The sequence below is a fragment of the Salmo trutta genome, chromosome 39 (genome assembly GCF_901001165.1).
Source record: "Salmo trutta chromosome 39, fSalTru1.1, whole genome shotgun sequence".
Classification (NCBI taxonomy): domain Eukaryota; kingdom Metazoa; phylum Chordata; class Actinopteri; order Salmoniformes; family Salmonidae; genus Salmo; species Salmo trutta.
The window spans coordinates 18,936,788-18,953,963 of NC_042995.1; the positions used below are offsets into that span (position 1 = coordinate 18,936,788).

The 17,176-nt window shown below is 41.7% G+C and overlaps 1 protein-coding gene across 1 annotated transcript; it reads right to left on the bottom strand.

Moving 5' to 3' along the window:
- Positions 1-12,368: 12,368 nt before the first annotated feature.
- On the bottom strand, positions 12,369-16,465 carry LOC115179781 (ankyrin repeat domain-containing protein SOWAHC-like). Its single transcript, XM_029741541.1, has one exon. The coding sequence runs from the start codon at positions 15,512-15,514 to the stop codon at positions 13,775-13,777; it is 1,740 nt and encodes a 579-aa protein (XP_029597401.1). The 5' UTR covers positions 15,515-16,465; the 3' UTR covers positions 12,369-13,774.
- Between the last annotated feature and the right edge of the window lie 711 nt (positions 16,466-17,176).

A 17,176-nucleotide genomic window follows, 5' to 3' on the forward strand; every position in this document is an offset into this window, starting at 1 on the left:
TTATAAGGTCAAATAGACCAAGTGTAATTTATATTCACAATTCCCTTCTCCAAACAGATGACTAATTTACCTAGCTCTTATCAATAGCGCTTATCAAGTTGTAAATTACAGTGCGTGGAGAATTATGTTATTTCTATTGGAAAAAATGAAGGGGATGCTTTTTTCTCTTGAAACTGGTAGGTTCACTAGACCTCATTCATGGTTTCCTCGTGCATAAAGGTGGTGGGATTATTAGGGAATCCGCCACACCTTTATTTATTTATTCAATCTCCACCCAAAACAAATAGCGGTTGAATAGCACGCATACTATTCTCACGCTTAAGTTCAAGGTCAGAATTAACAAGTGCATAAAAAGAGAAAAAAACATTCCATTTACCTGCAATTAACTCGGGTTGGAATCGGCCCCAATGTGTTTAAAGAAGAGCATGACGTCAATTATAGTGTAATAAGTTATGCCTTTGCGTGAACATTTATGCTTTTGTATGTACGTGTTTATGTACGTGTTTACGTGTTTATGTCATTTTTGTACAAGCACACTCACACAAACAGCATTCTTGTCTCACTAATTACATCAATAATACATTGTTTCCCATTACAATTACTTACACAAACTCTGCCATAATTGAAACAGTCCTGACTCAGCCATTCACATGCATCCTCTTTCCAATTTATGCAGTGTTCTCTTGAACCACTGGAGATTTACTTTGTCAGCTCAGGATTCAATTTAGCATACTTGAGTAGAGGGCCTATTTAAAGTTAATTACATGCGTAATGCAACAAGGAATAGCAGTATAATGAATCTGCTCATGTAGATAATGGGTCTAGCCTATTCTGTGGCTGAAAGACTGTTCTTGGAAATCCGCTCCACCACACACACACACACACACACACCACTCTCCCTTGTGATGCCTTTTCAGAGGAAATGGATCGTGTCTCGGGCAGATATTTCAATACGGCATGGCCAGACTGTAAAATAGGATTTGTCGTTGTCCAGGGAATAGATGTAGACATCATCTGTGACAGCCACAGCACCCTCTGTTAGTGAACATGCAGTACAGGCACATTGAGCTTTCTATCATAAGTCAGCTTCAGAACCAGCCTCAGAACCTTCTCAAGTCTAGAGGAAAGGAGCATCAGTCCTTCTCATGGCTCTGGTTTCTGCCAAAATCAGTGTCAGAGAACATTTCACAGATAATCCAATATGTTCATTATGTTCACAACTAAGGTTAAGGGAAGGTCATGGTAAGGTAAATGGTAGCTCAAATCAAATGTTTTTTTGTCACATGTGCCGAATACATCAGGTGTAGTGAAATGCTTACTTACAAGCCCTTAACCAACAATGCAGTTTTAAGAAAAATACCTAAAAAAAAAAAGAAATAAAAGTAACAAGTAATTAAGAGCAGCAGTATAATAACAATAGTGAGGCTATATACAGGGGATACCGGGTACAGAGTCAATGTGCGGGGGCACCGGTTAGTCAAGGATGTATTGAAGTCTGTGCCAGCCAACAGATGATACCTCAGAATGGACATACACAGAGCCTACGTTAGACATTTATGACCCCCAGTGATACTATGATGAATGGGCAGGGGCGGACTTTGTGATTTGGAGGCCCAGGCAGAGGCCAGTCTGCTCCCCCCCATCTAAAAAATACAGAAAAAATGTATTACCTTTTTAATGTACCATAAACACAACCAGTCATGATGTTTTCATCTGATTGTCAAACTAATCACATCAAAAAGTAGGTTACCTTCGCACCCAAATAATTCCAGCATCCAAACGGTGCACCCGCCAAATTTCTGTCAATTTGCAAGCGGCTGAAACTATCTCACCGGAGAAAGCATCCGAGCAAGCGAAACAGCACCACAGTCTTACTATATGTAACCCATGTATCGGATGCTGTCTGGTCAAAAAGAGTATGACATGCCATACTCTTTTTGGCCAGACAGCATCCGATACATGGGTTATACGTACATGTCCTCTGCCTTGACGACGATGGCAGTACTTTCACCAGCACCTGTCTTTTTACTAAAGATATACGTATTGTATCCCCCTAGAGCAGTGACTATCAACTAGATTCAGCCGCGGGCCGAGTTTTTCTTGAGCGGATGGTCGGGGGGCCGGACCATAATTACAAATAATTTGTCAACTGTAAATTGGCCGCAAGAAGCCTAAACAGATATAATATTTAACTAAAACAGAATCATTTCAAACCTTGCTTACGTTTGTATACAATCACATACTGTATAGCTCCTTATTATGCGTACAAATACTTTAAAAATATATACAGTACCAGTCAAAAGTTTGGACACAGCTTCTCATTCAATTGTTTTCTTCTTTATTTTTACTATTTTCTACATTGTAGAATAATAATGAAGACATCAAAACTATGAAATAACACATATGGAATCATGTAGTAACCAAAAAAGTGTTAAACAAATCAAAATATGTTTTAGATTAGTTTTTTAGATTCTTCAAAGTAGCCACCCTTTGCCTTGATGACAGCTTTGCACACTCCTGGCATTCTCTCAACCAGCTTCACCTGGAATGTTTTTCCAACAGTCTTGAAGGAGTTCCCACATATGCCGAGCTCTTGTTGGCTGCTTTTCCTTCGCTCTGCGGTCCAACTCATCTCAATTGGGTTGAGGTCAGGTGATTGTGGAGGCCAGGTCATCTGATGCAGCACTCCATCACTCTCCTTCTTGGTCAAATAGCCCTTACACAGCCTGGAGGTGTGTTTGGTCATTGTCCTTTTTAAAAACAAATGATACTCCCACTAAGCGCAAACCAGATGGGATGGTGTATCGCTGTAGAATGCTGTGGTAGCCATAATTGTTAAGTGTGCCTTGAACAGCCTGGAGGTGTGTTTGGTCATTGTCCTTTTTAAAAACAAATGATACTCCCACTAAGCGCAAACCAGATGGGATGGTGTTGGTAGCCATAATTGTTAAGTGTGCCTTGAATTATAAATAAATCCCTGACAGTGTCACCAACAAAGCACCCCAACACCATCACACCTCCTCCTTCATGTTTCACGGTGGGAACCACACATGTGGAGATCATCCGTTCACTTATTCTGCGTCTCACAAAGACACGGCGGTTGGACCCAAAAATCTGTCATTTGGACTCATCAGACCAAAGGACAGATTTCCACCGGTCTAATGTCCATTGCTCGTGTTTCTTGGCCCAAGCAAGTCTCTTCTTATTATTGGTGTCCTTTAGTAGTGGTTTCTTTTCAGCAATTTGACCATGAAGGCCTGATTCATGCAGTCTCCTCTGAACAGTTGATGTTGAGATGTGTCTGTTACTTGAACTCCATGAAGCATTTATTTGGGCTTCAATTTCTGAGGATGGTAACTCTAATGCAATTATCCTCTGCAGCAGAGGTAACTCTGGGTCTTCCTTTCCTGTGGTGGTCCTCATGAGAGCCAGTTTCATCATAGCGCTTGATTGTTTTTGCGACTGCACTTGAAGAAACGTTCACAGTTCTTGAAATTGTCCGGATTGACTGACCTTCATGTCTTAAAGTAATGATGGACTGTCATTTCTCTTTGCTTATTTGAGCTGTTCATGTCATCATATGGACTTGGTCTTTTACCAAATAGGGCTATCTTCTGTATACCACCCCTACCTTGTCACAACACAACTGATTGGCTCAAATGCATTAAGAAGGAAAGAAATTCCAGAAATTAACTTTTAAGGTACACCTGTTAATTGAAATGGATTCCAGGTGACTACCTCATGAGGCTGGTTGAGAGAATGCCAAGAGTGTGCAAAGCTGTCATCAAGGCAATGGGTGGCTTCTTGGAAGAATCTCAAATCTAAAATATATTTTGATTTGTTTAAGACTTTTTTGGTTACTTCATGATTCCAGATGTGTTATTTCATAATTTTGATATCTTCACTATTATTCTACAATGTAGAAAATAGTAAAAATTAAGAAAAACCCTTGAATGAGTAGGTGTGTCCAATCATTTGACTGGTACTGTATATACAGTGCATTCCGAAAGTACACAGACCCCTTGACTTTTTCCACATTCTGTTATGTTACAGCCTTATTCTAAAATGTATTAAATTGTTTTATTCTCCTCATCAATCTACACACAATAACCCATAATGACAAAGAGAGACTTTCCCCGAAGCCACTCCTGCATTGTCTTGGCTGTGTGCTTAGGGTTGTCCTGTTGGAAGGTGAACCTTCGCCCCCAGTCTAAGGTCCTGAGCACTATGGAGCAGGTTTTCATCAAGGATCTCTCTGTACATTGCTCCGTTCATCTTTCCCTCGATTCTGACTAGTCTCCCAGTCCCTGCCGCTGAAAAACATCCCTACAGCATGATGCTGCCACCACCATGCTTCACCGTAGGGATGGTATTGGCCAGGACGGGAAGCTTGGCATTTAAGCCAAAGAGTTCAATGTTGGTTTCATCAGACTAGAGAATCTTGTTTCTCATGGTCTGCGAGTCCTTTAGGTACCTTTTGGCAAACTCCAAGCGAGCTGGCATGTGCCTTTTACTGAGGAGTGACCTCCATCAGGCCACTCTACCATAAAGGCCTGATTCGTGGAGTGCTACAGAGATGGTTGTCCTTCTGGAAGGTTGTTTCATCTCCACAGAGGAACTCTGGAGCTCTGTCAGAGTGACCATCAGGTTCTTGGTCACCTCCCTGACCAAAGGTCACCTCCCTGACCATTCCCCCCAATTGCTCAGTTTGGCCAGGCGGCCAGCTCTAGGAAGAGTCTTGGTGGTTCCAAACTTCTTCCATTTAAGAATGGTGGAGGCCACTGTGTTCTTGGGGACCTTCAATGCTGCAGACATTTTTTGGTACCCTTCCCAAGATCTGTGCCTCGACACAATCCTGTCTCGGAGCTCTACGGACAATTCCTTCAACCTCATGTCTTGGTTTTTGCTTTGACATGCACTGTCAACTGTGGGACCTTAGACAGGTGTGTGTCTTTCCAAATCGTGTCCAATCAATTGAATTTACCACAGGTGCACTCCAGTCAAGTTGTAGAAACATCTCAAGGATGATCAATGGAAACAGGATGCACCTGAGCTCAATTTTGAGTCTTATAGCATATGGTCTGAATACTTTCTTTCTTCTGTTTTCACTGTCATTATGGGGTATTGTGTGTAGAATGATGAGGGGGAAAAATAATGTCATACATTTTAGAATAAGGCTGTAACGTAACAAAATGTGGAACAAATCAAGAGGCCTGAATACTTTCCAAATGCACTGTATATACATTATTTTTTGTTTGTTTGTTTTTTGCTCAGAAGACTTGGGGTGTCAAATAAAATCACCCGCGGGCCAAATTCAGCCCATGTGCTACCAGCAGGGTTCTGCCCTAGAGTCTAATGGCCTTAGGCTGGGTTTCTGGGTTGGGTTTCTACTAAGCTAGCCTCGTCGAGAACCAGTCTTCCCTTATACAGGAAAGCCTGGAGAAGTTCATGGCAGAAAAATAGCTAAATAAGGGTGTAGACCCGGTGTAAATCAGTGACGCCTTGCTACACGCCAAACCAATCAAATGCCTTTCTTGTCCGGCGCTCCAATAGTGCTCACTAGATTAGTGTCGTAGATGCACCAGTGCGTGGCGATTCATTTTACAGTCTATGGTGAGGCTGGCCGGGAAATCGCTGATTAAAATCCCATCAAAATATGTTAATGTAGTATGTCGAATGTGTGTATAGAGCACACGACTGACGAAACACAATTCAGTTTTTCCTTCAGGTTTTCTTCCATTTTCTGCAATGTTGAAAACTAGCATACGGACCAACTCTCTGCAAAATGTGTCCTTTCCAGTCTTACAACAATGACGAACATATCACTTAGCACCAACGGGCGTGTGGGGGGAGGGTTTCTTTAAATGTAACATCCAATCATAATCTTGCTGCTGGGAGCCTGTGTACCATTCAAACCTCCAAGGGAGTCGTGAGAGCTATGTGATTTTGGAGGTATGGCAATGTGAGACTCCTACTAAAGTAACACATGGAATTGCTTTAAGATGGTCATACCAAGGATAATTTAGCTATTTGATTTAAAAAAATATATAAAATAAGTATTGGATGAGACATTAAATTTGGCCTTACTTCTATTAGCCCATAGAAACGCATTTAGTAACAGATTCATACATGGAAAAACAGATAGTCAAACATGTAATCAGAAGGAAGTATGTTTTGAAGTGTCTGTCCTATATCTGAGAGGTATAAGAACGCTCAGGAAAAAAATGTACAATCATTTTTATCCTGGAATTACCTGTAATACCTTTGACGTGGAAATGCCCTTTCAAATCCATTCATTTTTTGGCCCAGTTCCAGGTTGACACTTGTGTGTCGGAGAGAAAAACGGACAACACCATCGTTTTCGCGAGAAGACCGATTCTTGAGAAATCTCATGTTTTGACAACAGTGGAGGCTGCTGAGGGGTGAACGGCTCATAATAATGGCAGGAACGGAGCAAATGGAATGGCATCAAACACCTGGAAACCATGTGTTTGATGTATTTGATACCATTCCACTTACTCTGCTCCAGTCATTACCACGAGCCCGTTCTCCCCAATTAAAGTGCCACCAACCTCCTGTGTCTGACAATCACCGCTGTAGCTCTACCACCTTCCACTGCAGATGCAGAAGGCCGACATAGGCGGATTGAGACGCAGCCCATGCAAAAATATCTCTATCTTAAACCAAAAATATTTTGATGGGGATTATTTTATTATGTCTCGAGTGGAGCATGGGGGAGCCTCAAGCGGAGAAATTATTTTATTTTATGTCCAGCTCATGAGGCCCCTTGATGATATGTAGCCTGAGGCAATTGACTCGTCTGCCTAATGGTAAGCCTGCCAGTGTGAATGGGACACATTGGTAGAAGGCAACAAATGAAATTGTATTTTTTACTTTTGATCAGAGAGACTTGAATCAGATTAAATCGATTAAGGGCATACGGTATAGCTCAGTTCGTCTCCATTGTCTAGTCAGGGTCATAGTGAACATCCCAGATGGCACCCTATTCCCTATAGTGCACTACTTTTGACCAGAGGCCTCAAAAGTAGTGCAGTATATACGGAATAGGGTGCCATTTGGGATGCACAGTCATCTAGTCAGAGCGGTTGATTCATGTAGCCCACATCCCATTTCAGTCCCCAGCAGTGTCAGATTAAGTGTCCTCATTAACACAGCTAGCGACTGTCCGTGACAATGTGAAGGCTAAGCCACATAAGATTTATTACACCTCCCGCTGAATTTATGATACACTCCCATCTCATCTATGATATTAACCAGCGAGAAAGAGTGGAGAGAGACAGACAGACAGACAGAGGGAGAGAGAAAAGAAGGGGTGGGGAGAAAGAGACCGAGAGTGAGAGGGGATAGAGAGAGCAAGAGATGCAGAGAGAGAGAGAATGGCTTTGCCATTCAGTGCCATCTTGTGGACTTGCTAGAGCAGTTCAGTGTCTTACTCAGAAAGCGCCAACTCAAGGTCAGATTTATATCTCACTATAAATGTCAACTATACCAGTTTCATTTGTAAAATAGGTCATAAAAACCTCTGAGCATAATAACCTTGGATTGTGCAAAACAAAGGCCATGATGTCTTATGAACCACTTTATGTGGTAAAGAGTGTTTTAGGCGTATGGAAAACTAGATGGAAGTCTGTATTTGGTGGTAACCAAAACACACGGTTTGAGTCATGTAGGTGGAGTAGACTATTAAGGTAACGCCCAAACAATATATTTAACGCACTGGACTGGTAATTCAAAGGAGATGTGCAGGCTGAGGCTTGAACAGACGTAAAATGACATTCAACATGTCAAGGATCTACTGGATCCTGTCAGACCTTTTTATCAGTCTGACAGGATCCTATGGAAGATGTTGACATGGCTTAAAACCTGAATCATAAACAGACACGTGGAGAGAGACTGTCACACTGACCTTGTTGGTTGGCCTGTGTGAGATAATGATTCTTGAGCTAGGTGAACATCCTTTGACAGACAGACATAGACAGTGAGAGAGAAAGAGACAGAAGGAGAGAGAAGGATACAGAGATAGCGAGAGAGAGAGGAATACAGAGATAGCAAGGGAGCAGTGCCTCTGGTGACTCATTCTGATTCCACGTCAGCCGTTTCAATTTCAAACTCCCACTGTGCGCAATTCCACAAATCCCTGTCTTCTCTGATGTCCTCCAACTCTATCTCTACTGTCTGGGGTCTATCCCCTGGGATACGTCCCAAATGCCACATTACTCCCTACATAGTGCACTACTTTTGACCAGGGCCCATAGTGCTCTGGTTAGAAGTAGTGCACTATGTAAGGAATAGGGTCCCATTTGGGGTGCAGAGCTAAGTTCTACTTCCTGTCTTTTAAGGGATGAACAGTACCAATTGGTTAGGAGCTTTAGGTTGTCGGGCTGCCCTATACACTGTAAGCCCCAAAGTACAAGGCTGAGAGCCCTGGAGGAGTGGTGCCAGGAAAATAACCTCTCCTTCAAAGTCAACAAAGGAGCTGATGGTGATTTACAGGAGACAGCAGAGAGAGCACGTCCCCATCCACATCGACGGGGCCTCAGTGGAGAGCGTCAAAAGCTTCAACTTCCGCGACGTACACATCACTGATGACCTGAAATGGTTTTATATAGAGAGTGCATTCAGACCCCTTGACTTTTTCCACATCTTGTTCATTACAGCCTTATTCTAAAATGGATTAAATTGTTTTTTTCCCCTCATCAATCTACACACAATACCCCATAATGACAAAGCAAAAACTGTTTTTTAGAAATGTTTGCAACTGTATTACAAATAAAAAACTGAAATAGCACATTTATAGAAGTATTCAGACCCTTTACTGAGTACTTTGTTTAAGCACCTTTGGCAGTGATTGCAACCTCGAGTCTTCTTGGGTATGACACTACAAGCATGGCACACCTGTATTTGGGGAGTTTCTCCCATTTTTCTCTGCAAATCCTCTCAAGCCCTGTCAGGTTGGATGGGGAGTGTCGCTGCACAGCTATTTTCAGGTCTCTCCAGAGATGTTCGATGTGGTTCAAGTCCGGGCTCTGGCTGGGCCACTCAAGGACATTCAGAGACTTTTCCCAAAGCCACTCTTGCGTTGTCTTTGCTGTGTACTTAGGGTCGTTGTCCTATTCGAAGGTGAACCTTCGCCCCAGACTAAGGTCCTGAGCGCTCTCGAGCAGGTTTTCAACAAGGATCTCTGTACTTTGCTCCGTTCATCTTTCCCTTGATTCTGACTAGTCTCCCAGTCCATCCCACTGAAAAACATCCCCACAGCATGATGCTACCACCACCATGCTTCACCGTAGGGATGGAATTGGCCAGGTGATGAGCGGTGCCTGGTTTCCTCCAGACACGACGCTTGGCATTCAAGCCAAAATGTTTAATCTTGGTTTCATCAGACCAGAGAATCTTGTTTCTCATGGTCTGAGAGTCCTTTAGGTGCCTTTTGGCAAACTCCAAGCGGGCTGTCATGTGCCTTTCACTGAGGAGTGGCTTCCGTCTGGCCACTCTACCATAAAGGCCGCAGAGTGCTGCAGAGATGGTTGTCCTTCTGGAAGGTTCTCCCATCTCCACAGAGGAACTCTGGAGCTCTGTCAGAGTGACCATTGGGTTCTTGGCCAGCTCTAGGAAGAGTCTTGGTGGTTCCAGCCTTCTTCCATTTAAGAATGATGGAGGCCAATGCATTCTTCGGGACCTTCAATGCTGCAGAAATATTTTGGTACCCTTCCCCAGATCTGTGCCTTGACACAATCCTGTCTGGGAGCTCTACGAACAGTACCTTGGTTTATGCTCTGTCAACTGTGGGACCATATATAGACAGATATGTGCCTTTCCAAATGATGTTCAATCAATTGAATTTACCACAGGTGGACTCCAATCAAGATGTAGAAACACCGCAAAGATAATCAATGGAAACAGGATACACCTATGCTTAATTTCGAGTCTCATAGCAAAGGGTCTGAATACTTATGTTAGTAAGGTATTTCTGTATTTTTTTTTATAAATGTGCAAAATTTTCTTAAAACCTGTTTTCACTTTGTCATTATGGGGTACTGTGTGTAGATTGAAGAGGGAATTTTTAAAAAAAAATCAATTTTAGAATACGGTTGTAACGTAACAAAATGTGGAAAAAGTTAAGGGCCCTGAAAACTTTCCGAATACAATGTACAGTATATATATTATATAGTTATTTAATTTCAATCAATCTGTCCCAGACTGTAATGCATTGCCCCGGTCAAGAACAAACACATCTCTCTGTAGAGTGGAGCTAAGATGGTCCATATCTACTGTTTCATTTTACTGAATGATTTACAACAAAAAATGATGTGTCGATGCTATTCCACTCCATTACTCAATGGAGGAATAAAATAAAATACCTGCTGAGGTTTGCCTAAGATTAGTCATACAGCAATTACCATTGAAAACGTAGCATACTCATTTCCCACAATGAACCCACAGTGTAATTTTGCATCCTATTTTGGGGCACAGAATTTCACAGGCAATAAAAACAATGTTTGTTTGAGAGCCCTTAAGAGAACATAAAAGCCATCTTGCACACAGTATAAGTAAATAAATAAATGTGTGCACTACTAGTTAAGCAGAAATGTTCCTAACTATGGACACAGTGTATTAGTTACTACTGACAGACAGACAGACAGACTGCTGCATTAAACAGAACAAGACAGATCTCAATAGTGACAGTATGACAGTTTATTTCTCAGGTTGTGTAAAGGCAGCGCTAACAGTAGTTTGATATTTCTGTTAAGCAACACAAAGATGTAGGTATACATTTCCAAATGATAAAAAATGCAAACTCCACAATCTAGCTTTGAAAACATTATTGAAGACAGAGAGTATTGAACATGGATCTTAAATGATTGCAGACAAACTCTTTTTTTAACATTATTTTGTTTGATAATCGAAAAGAGGACTATAAAATAATATAATTTAATGTACAGACAGACAAGAGAAATACGGTTCCAGCCCTTTGAATATCATAATTAGCAGCAGGTGGTTGATAAAAGAAAAAAAGAGTTGCATAATAAAAAGGTAAGAGCTAATTTTGCGAGAATACAAAACTGCACAATAAAATCAAGTAGCAAAATCAGATGTAAACTATGTAGCATTACTGTAGGCTATTCAGCGATAAAAAACATTAATTTCCCCCAAAACAGTTAATGCCATATGTAGTAGGCCTTAAATCTAATCTAGACAAACAACTAGACTAGTACATGAGACAATGATTTACTAAATATTTGTTTTAACTCCAGTTATATTAACAAATAACAAAAGTGCAGAGTACAAATAAGTGTTAGAATTCAGTGCAACATTGCACAAAAACTAAAGGCTATAGCAGAAGGCTATATCAGTTCACTAATACAGGACTATTTTTAAAGGCCCAGTGCACCACTTTTGTGAGAAAAAAATGGTCATTTTCCAAAAGCTATGAGGGCACCTATTGGTAGATGGGTAAAAATAAAAAAACAGACGTTGAATATCCCTTTGAGCATGGTATTAATTACACTTTGGATGGTGTATTAATACACCCAGTCGCTACAAAGATAAAGGTGTCCTTCTTAAATCAGTTGCCGGAGAGGAAGGAAACCGCTCAGGGATTTCACCATGAGGCCAAAGGTGACTTTAAAACAGAGTTTTGTGTTACAGAGTTTAATGGCTGTGATAGGAGAAAACTGAGGATGGATCAACAACATTGTAGTTACTCCACAATACTAACCTAACTGACAGAGTGAAAAGGAAGCCTGTACAGAATAAAAATATTCCAAAACATTCATCCTGTTTGTAACAAGGCACTAAAGTAATACTGCAAAAACTTTTTGTCCTGAATACAAAGTGTTATTGGATTTGCCTCAAACATAACACATTATTGAGTGCCACTCTCCATATTTTCAGACATAGTGGTGGCTGCATCATGTTATGGGTATGCTTGTAATCATTAAGGACTGGGGATTTTTTTCAGGATAAAAAAAAGACATGGAATGGAGCTAAGAACAGGCAAAATCCTAGAGGAAAACCTGGTTCAGTCTGCTTTCCACCAGACACTGGGAGATTAATTCACATTTCAGCAGGACAATAACCTAAAACACAAGGCCAAATCTACACTGGAGTTGCTTACCAAGATAACATAGAATTTTCCGGAGTGGCCGAGTTACAGTTTGGACTTAAATCTACTTGAAAAACTATGGCAGGACCTGAAAATGGTTGTCTAGCAATGATCAACAACCAATTTGAACAGAGCTTGAATAATTTAAAAAAAGAATAAATGGGCAAATGCTGTACAATCCAGGTGTGGAAAGCTCTTAGAGATTTACCCAGAAAGACTCACAGCTGTATTGACTCAGGGGTGTGAATACTTTTGTCATTGAGATATTTAATTTCAATACCTTTTCAAACATTTCTAGAAACATGTTTTCACATTGTCATTATGGGGTATTGTGTGTAGATTGGTGAGAAAAACATATTTTATCCATTTTGAATTCAGGCTGTAACGCAACAAAATGTGGACTAAGTCAAGGAGTATGAATACTTTCTGAAGGCACTGTATGTACACTACAGTCTCTCTTGCTCGCTCTCAGCTGAGCTAGGCTCTCCTGGGTCAGCAAGCCTGAGCTTGTTGATATAAAACAGAACAGAGGGTAACCTACAACTTGATACCAGACAACTGCAACCTTAAGACAACTCAAAATAAGGAGCTATGATCAGGTCAAAAATGTACCTGTTTAAACGTGAATAGTTATGAAACCTGATATTTCATCATAGCACTATACACAGTGGGCCTACCATGCACTCAACAACCGCATACCTTGTGACACAGAAAGCTCCTCTACTGATCCTGATTACAGACTTAAAGGACCAGAGAGAGGCCTTTTCATTGGCCTCCAATCATCCACTTGAACACAAAGAGGAAGTAAATTCCCATCTCAAGTCTTTCAGGTGGACTGAATGGCATCAACCGCAGGATAGCTGGATCAATAACAGTTTAAAATCAAAGTGCTTAAAGCAACGTAAATATAAAAAGGGAGAATAAATTAATAAGTCTGACAGTAATAAGATAGAATTGTTCCCAAGCATTGTGAAATCAATGACATTGTTTCTACCATGTGGTCAAATAACTTGAAGTTTAAACACTTCCCACTAGGCAAAAACAGGTCGAGTCAACCTGGTTTCCATGTTATTTCGACCAAAAAAAGTCAACATGATGACATCAAGTCAATGTGGAAAACTGATTGGATTTGAAAAAAAGTAATCAATGTAAGATCATTTTCTCTTTTTAAATCACCCAAATGTTAACCTAAATCCAATGACATGGTGTCATTTTTTGTTGATTTCACATTGAATTCAAATTCGTTAAAAACTCGACAAAATGTAAATCAAAACTAGATGTTAAAATGACATCTTTGCCCAGTGGGTTACAGGCAGCTTTACATGTACGTTAAGGGTTAAAGCAGACAAACAATAAGACCTACTTGGCTACTTCGGAATGATAAGAGGATTAAGACAGAAATATTTAGCCTAACCGGGGGTGGCAATCTGGCCAGTTCCTCAATAGATCATGTAAGACCATATTCTGTTAGTTCAGTATATTCATAAAACGCCTGGGGAGGGAAACCCTTAAGTATGTGTAACACCAGACTTGGCCTATGCCACAACAACAAAAACACTTGTAACATCAGACTATACCCCCTTGTGTCAGTCATCCTACACTGTTGTGGTTTATTGCTCTTTGTCGAGTCCACTTAGGGGCTATTCTTCAGCCAAACAGATTTGACATGGGTCTGGATTTAAATGAGCTTTTCCTGGACCCGCTAAGCTCCTCTGTCTCACAGTGCGCTGTGAACGATGTGCTGTGAACTATCTGCGAAGATCTGAAGCGGATCTTCTGAAGTTTGGGCCTCATCTTGCTAAAGGACGATTTCCTCAGCAAGGGTTTCTGTCTGGCCTGGTCTTCTCCATCACCTGTGTTCTCCTCGCTGTGACTGTGCAGTTTGGGGGGCATCAGATTAGACTGGAGAACTTTAGACAACCTCCAACGCCCCCCATCCCCATCGTCGGTGTTCTCTGAGCCCGAGTCGCCGCCGCCGCCACCCGCCCCGATGATGTCACGGATATCAACGGCCACACTGTTTGTAAGATACTGACACGCCTTTTTCCCATTGTAATCTCTGGCCTCTACGTCTGCGTCATAGGCTCCTACCAGTAACTTCACCACCTCAACTTGGTTGTGCATTGCTGCTAGGTGTAGTGGCGTGTAGCCGGCACTTGATCGGGCGTTGATGTTGATGGGCACTGTGTGTTGTTTGGCAAAGTTCACGATAAGCGCCAGCAGCTCTTGTTTGCCCTGCTTGGCGGCCCAGTGCAGGCAGGTGAACCCAGTCACAAAATCCTTCTTCATGACAAGGTTCGGTTCACAGGAAAGGAGACGGCGGAGACTCTCCCATTGGCCGTCGGATGCACACATCATCCATTCGTGTTCCAACGGGTCCAAAGTGACTGAAGCACCGTCTTCGTCTGTAGTAGAGGAAACCACAGAGGTGGAGTCTGAGTTCCTCAACACCATGCTGCGTCGCACCTGGAGGGAGCTGTTCATCATGAGCTCAATAAAGTTATTACGGCTACTTTTAGGTGTGTAGCTGTCACTCCCAGATATGCTCTGTTGAAAATCATAATACTGGCCTTCCTCTGCCCCGTCCTCTGATGAAGGGTGACGGGACAGCAGGCTGTCCTGTGCATTAGTTGGAAATGGACGTCTGGGTAAGTGGAACATAGAGCCATCCGCGGATGTAGGTAAAGGTGACGCCTCAATCACTGCAATTTGCGGTATGTCGTGCGGTTGCAATGTTTTGCGGTTGGAATGAATGTCCTCCTTTGTCAATTTCTGCTCTCCATTGCCACCAAGGCCTAACGCATTTCCCATATTGTCTGATAAACTATTATTCTGAACTACAGACCACGTTGGCGCAGCTCTTTCTACAATTTTACCTTCCAAAATAATTCCAGAAATGTCAGGCGGTCTCGCTCTTGTGGCATTGTCAGTTCCGTAACCTGAGCCAGGTGAAATTTCTTGTTGTGCCTCTTCGTTTGCAGTGGTTTCCCAAGAGCGCACATCCCCAGCAGATGATACTGACAGATGCAGTTGTGGTGCACAATCTTCCATCAAGTTCTTATATGATTTTGATAGGACAGTGGTGCTGCTATCTTGTTCCAATACGGTGCCTGTCCCGTTACCATTGCACGCGCTGTCTTTTTCCACTGTACACTTCAATGAAACTCGATACTTCTTTTTTAAACATACAACTTTCACTCCATTCTCCAACTTTACAAATGCGACATTGTCCACGTATCCCTTGAATTTCTCCCGAGCAATTGCTTTCTGGTCAGGGTCTTCCGGGAAACCAGCTTTGAAATAGTCAATGAATATCTGGTTTTTCACTCTCCCTCCTCGCTCGGTTAGAAATTGAACAACCGCTTCTTGGGTGCACTCGGTCGCCATTACTGATTAAAAAATAAATAAATTAAAAGGTTACGGTAAACCACTTACAGATCTAAAAAATAATCTTTCTTTTTATGTTTATAAATTAGCTAGAGTTGAATCAGCCCGTACAATTACGGTTTTCACCTGCCCTGGTTGGTGTTGTCCCATCACATCACCCTCAGACCTTGTTGTGCTTCTTTGATACAGAATAGAAATTAATAGAACTGTCACCCCACCCAGAGTTGAGTAAGGAAGAACCCCCTTTTGCAAGCAGACCTGTCTATCCGTTTTATTTCTATGGTCACAGCAATCCACTACAGAGACATTGGAGAAAGGAGGAGATAGGAATCCCTTTGGGTAATGAATGAAGGTATAACCAAGATTTTTATAACTAACCCAAGATAGACCAGAGCCTGTCGTTTCCAATGGGAGGAAATTAATCATGGTGGGTAGAACAAGCAAGGAGATGGGAAGAGCCATGCACGAGCTAGTGAGATCTTATTGGCGCGTTCTAGCATTTATTTGCATATTTTCGTTAGGGAACGCATACTATGAAGTGCGCGTGTGCAATAAGACAATTCGCACTCCTAAACATTTTTTTTTTTACTTTGGCAAAGGGTAGAGTCTGCAAAACGCAGTCCACTCTGTTTTTTATAGATTATAGTTTTGGAGACATAAAACTGTATGGAGATCAAATGTTTCATTGATTAGAAAATTAGAAGAATGTTGGCCAAAATCCATCTCACTCCAGCTTCTCACCATGCAGGCCACTGGGCTTCCTCGCATCACCATATTTGGTAGTGAGTGGAAACGCCAACCGGATGCTTCACATTTATACATCCGGTTTGATATCTGGCTCAATGTTTATCTGTGGTATAATGCAGCGTTCAAAACACCCGGGAACTCGGAAAAATACGAGGTCAAATAATGAAGCCTGTATTTTAAGGTCGGAAAGTCAGAGCTCTAGGAAGAGTTGGAATTCCGAGTTGGAATTCCGAGTTGGATGGCTGTTCAAATCGATTTTCCCAATCGGAGCTCATTCTTTCCCAGTTGTCTTGAACGTGGCATAACGCCCCAAACAGCAGAATGTCAAACGATCGCGTTCACTTGTTATGCTGCTTCACGTGGTTGCAAAACTAATCTTCTCAAAATCAGGGTATCAGTCGAGAAACCTGCCTATTTTCCTTGAAAGTCCGTAATTTCACGATTTCAGAGAACAAGTTCATTATCTCACATCTCGGAAAATTCTTATAATGTTGTACATATTGTTCACTAAATTCATGCTAATGTTGTGTTTTTGAGCTAACGCCCAGTCGACTCCCATTCACTCATTCGTCCCAGAAATGCTCCGCGTGGGCAACGTACACAATGAGCGTTAATACGATTCCAATGGCGTTTCCCATCTCCTCAAAAGTATATCTGTCCACGCCTCCTAGCAACCACTACATAGGGAAACTGTGACCCTTGAAACGCCATTTTGGAATCTTTATAAGTGGTCGGTCAGTCAAAGTCGCTCAAAGAACCAAAATGTCTACTTAGTTTCTTTCACACCATGTATGTCCAACGAATTTCCGGAAAAGTGGTTTATACCATTCATTCTATCGGGGTCGCTATATAGTAACTAACAATCCTGCAGTTCAAAATAACTACTCGGTAGTCAGAATTTGATTAATACATACA

Coding starts and splice junctions, on each gene's coding strand:
- LOC115179781 (XM_029741541.1), bottom strand. CDS start 15,514: ATGGCGACCGAGTGCACCCAAGAAGCGGTTGTTCAATTTCTAACCGAG.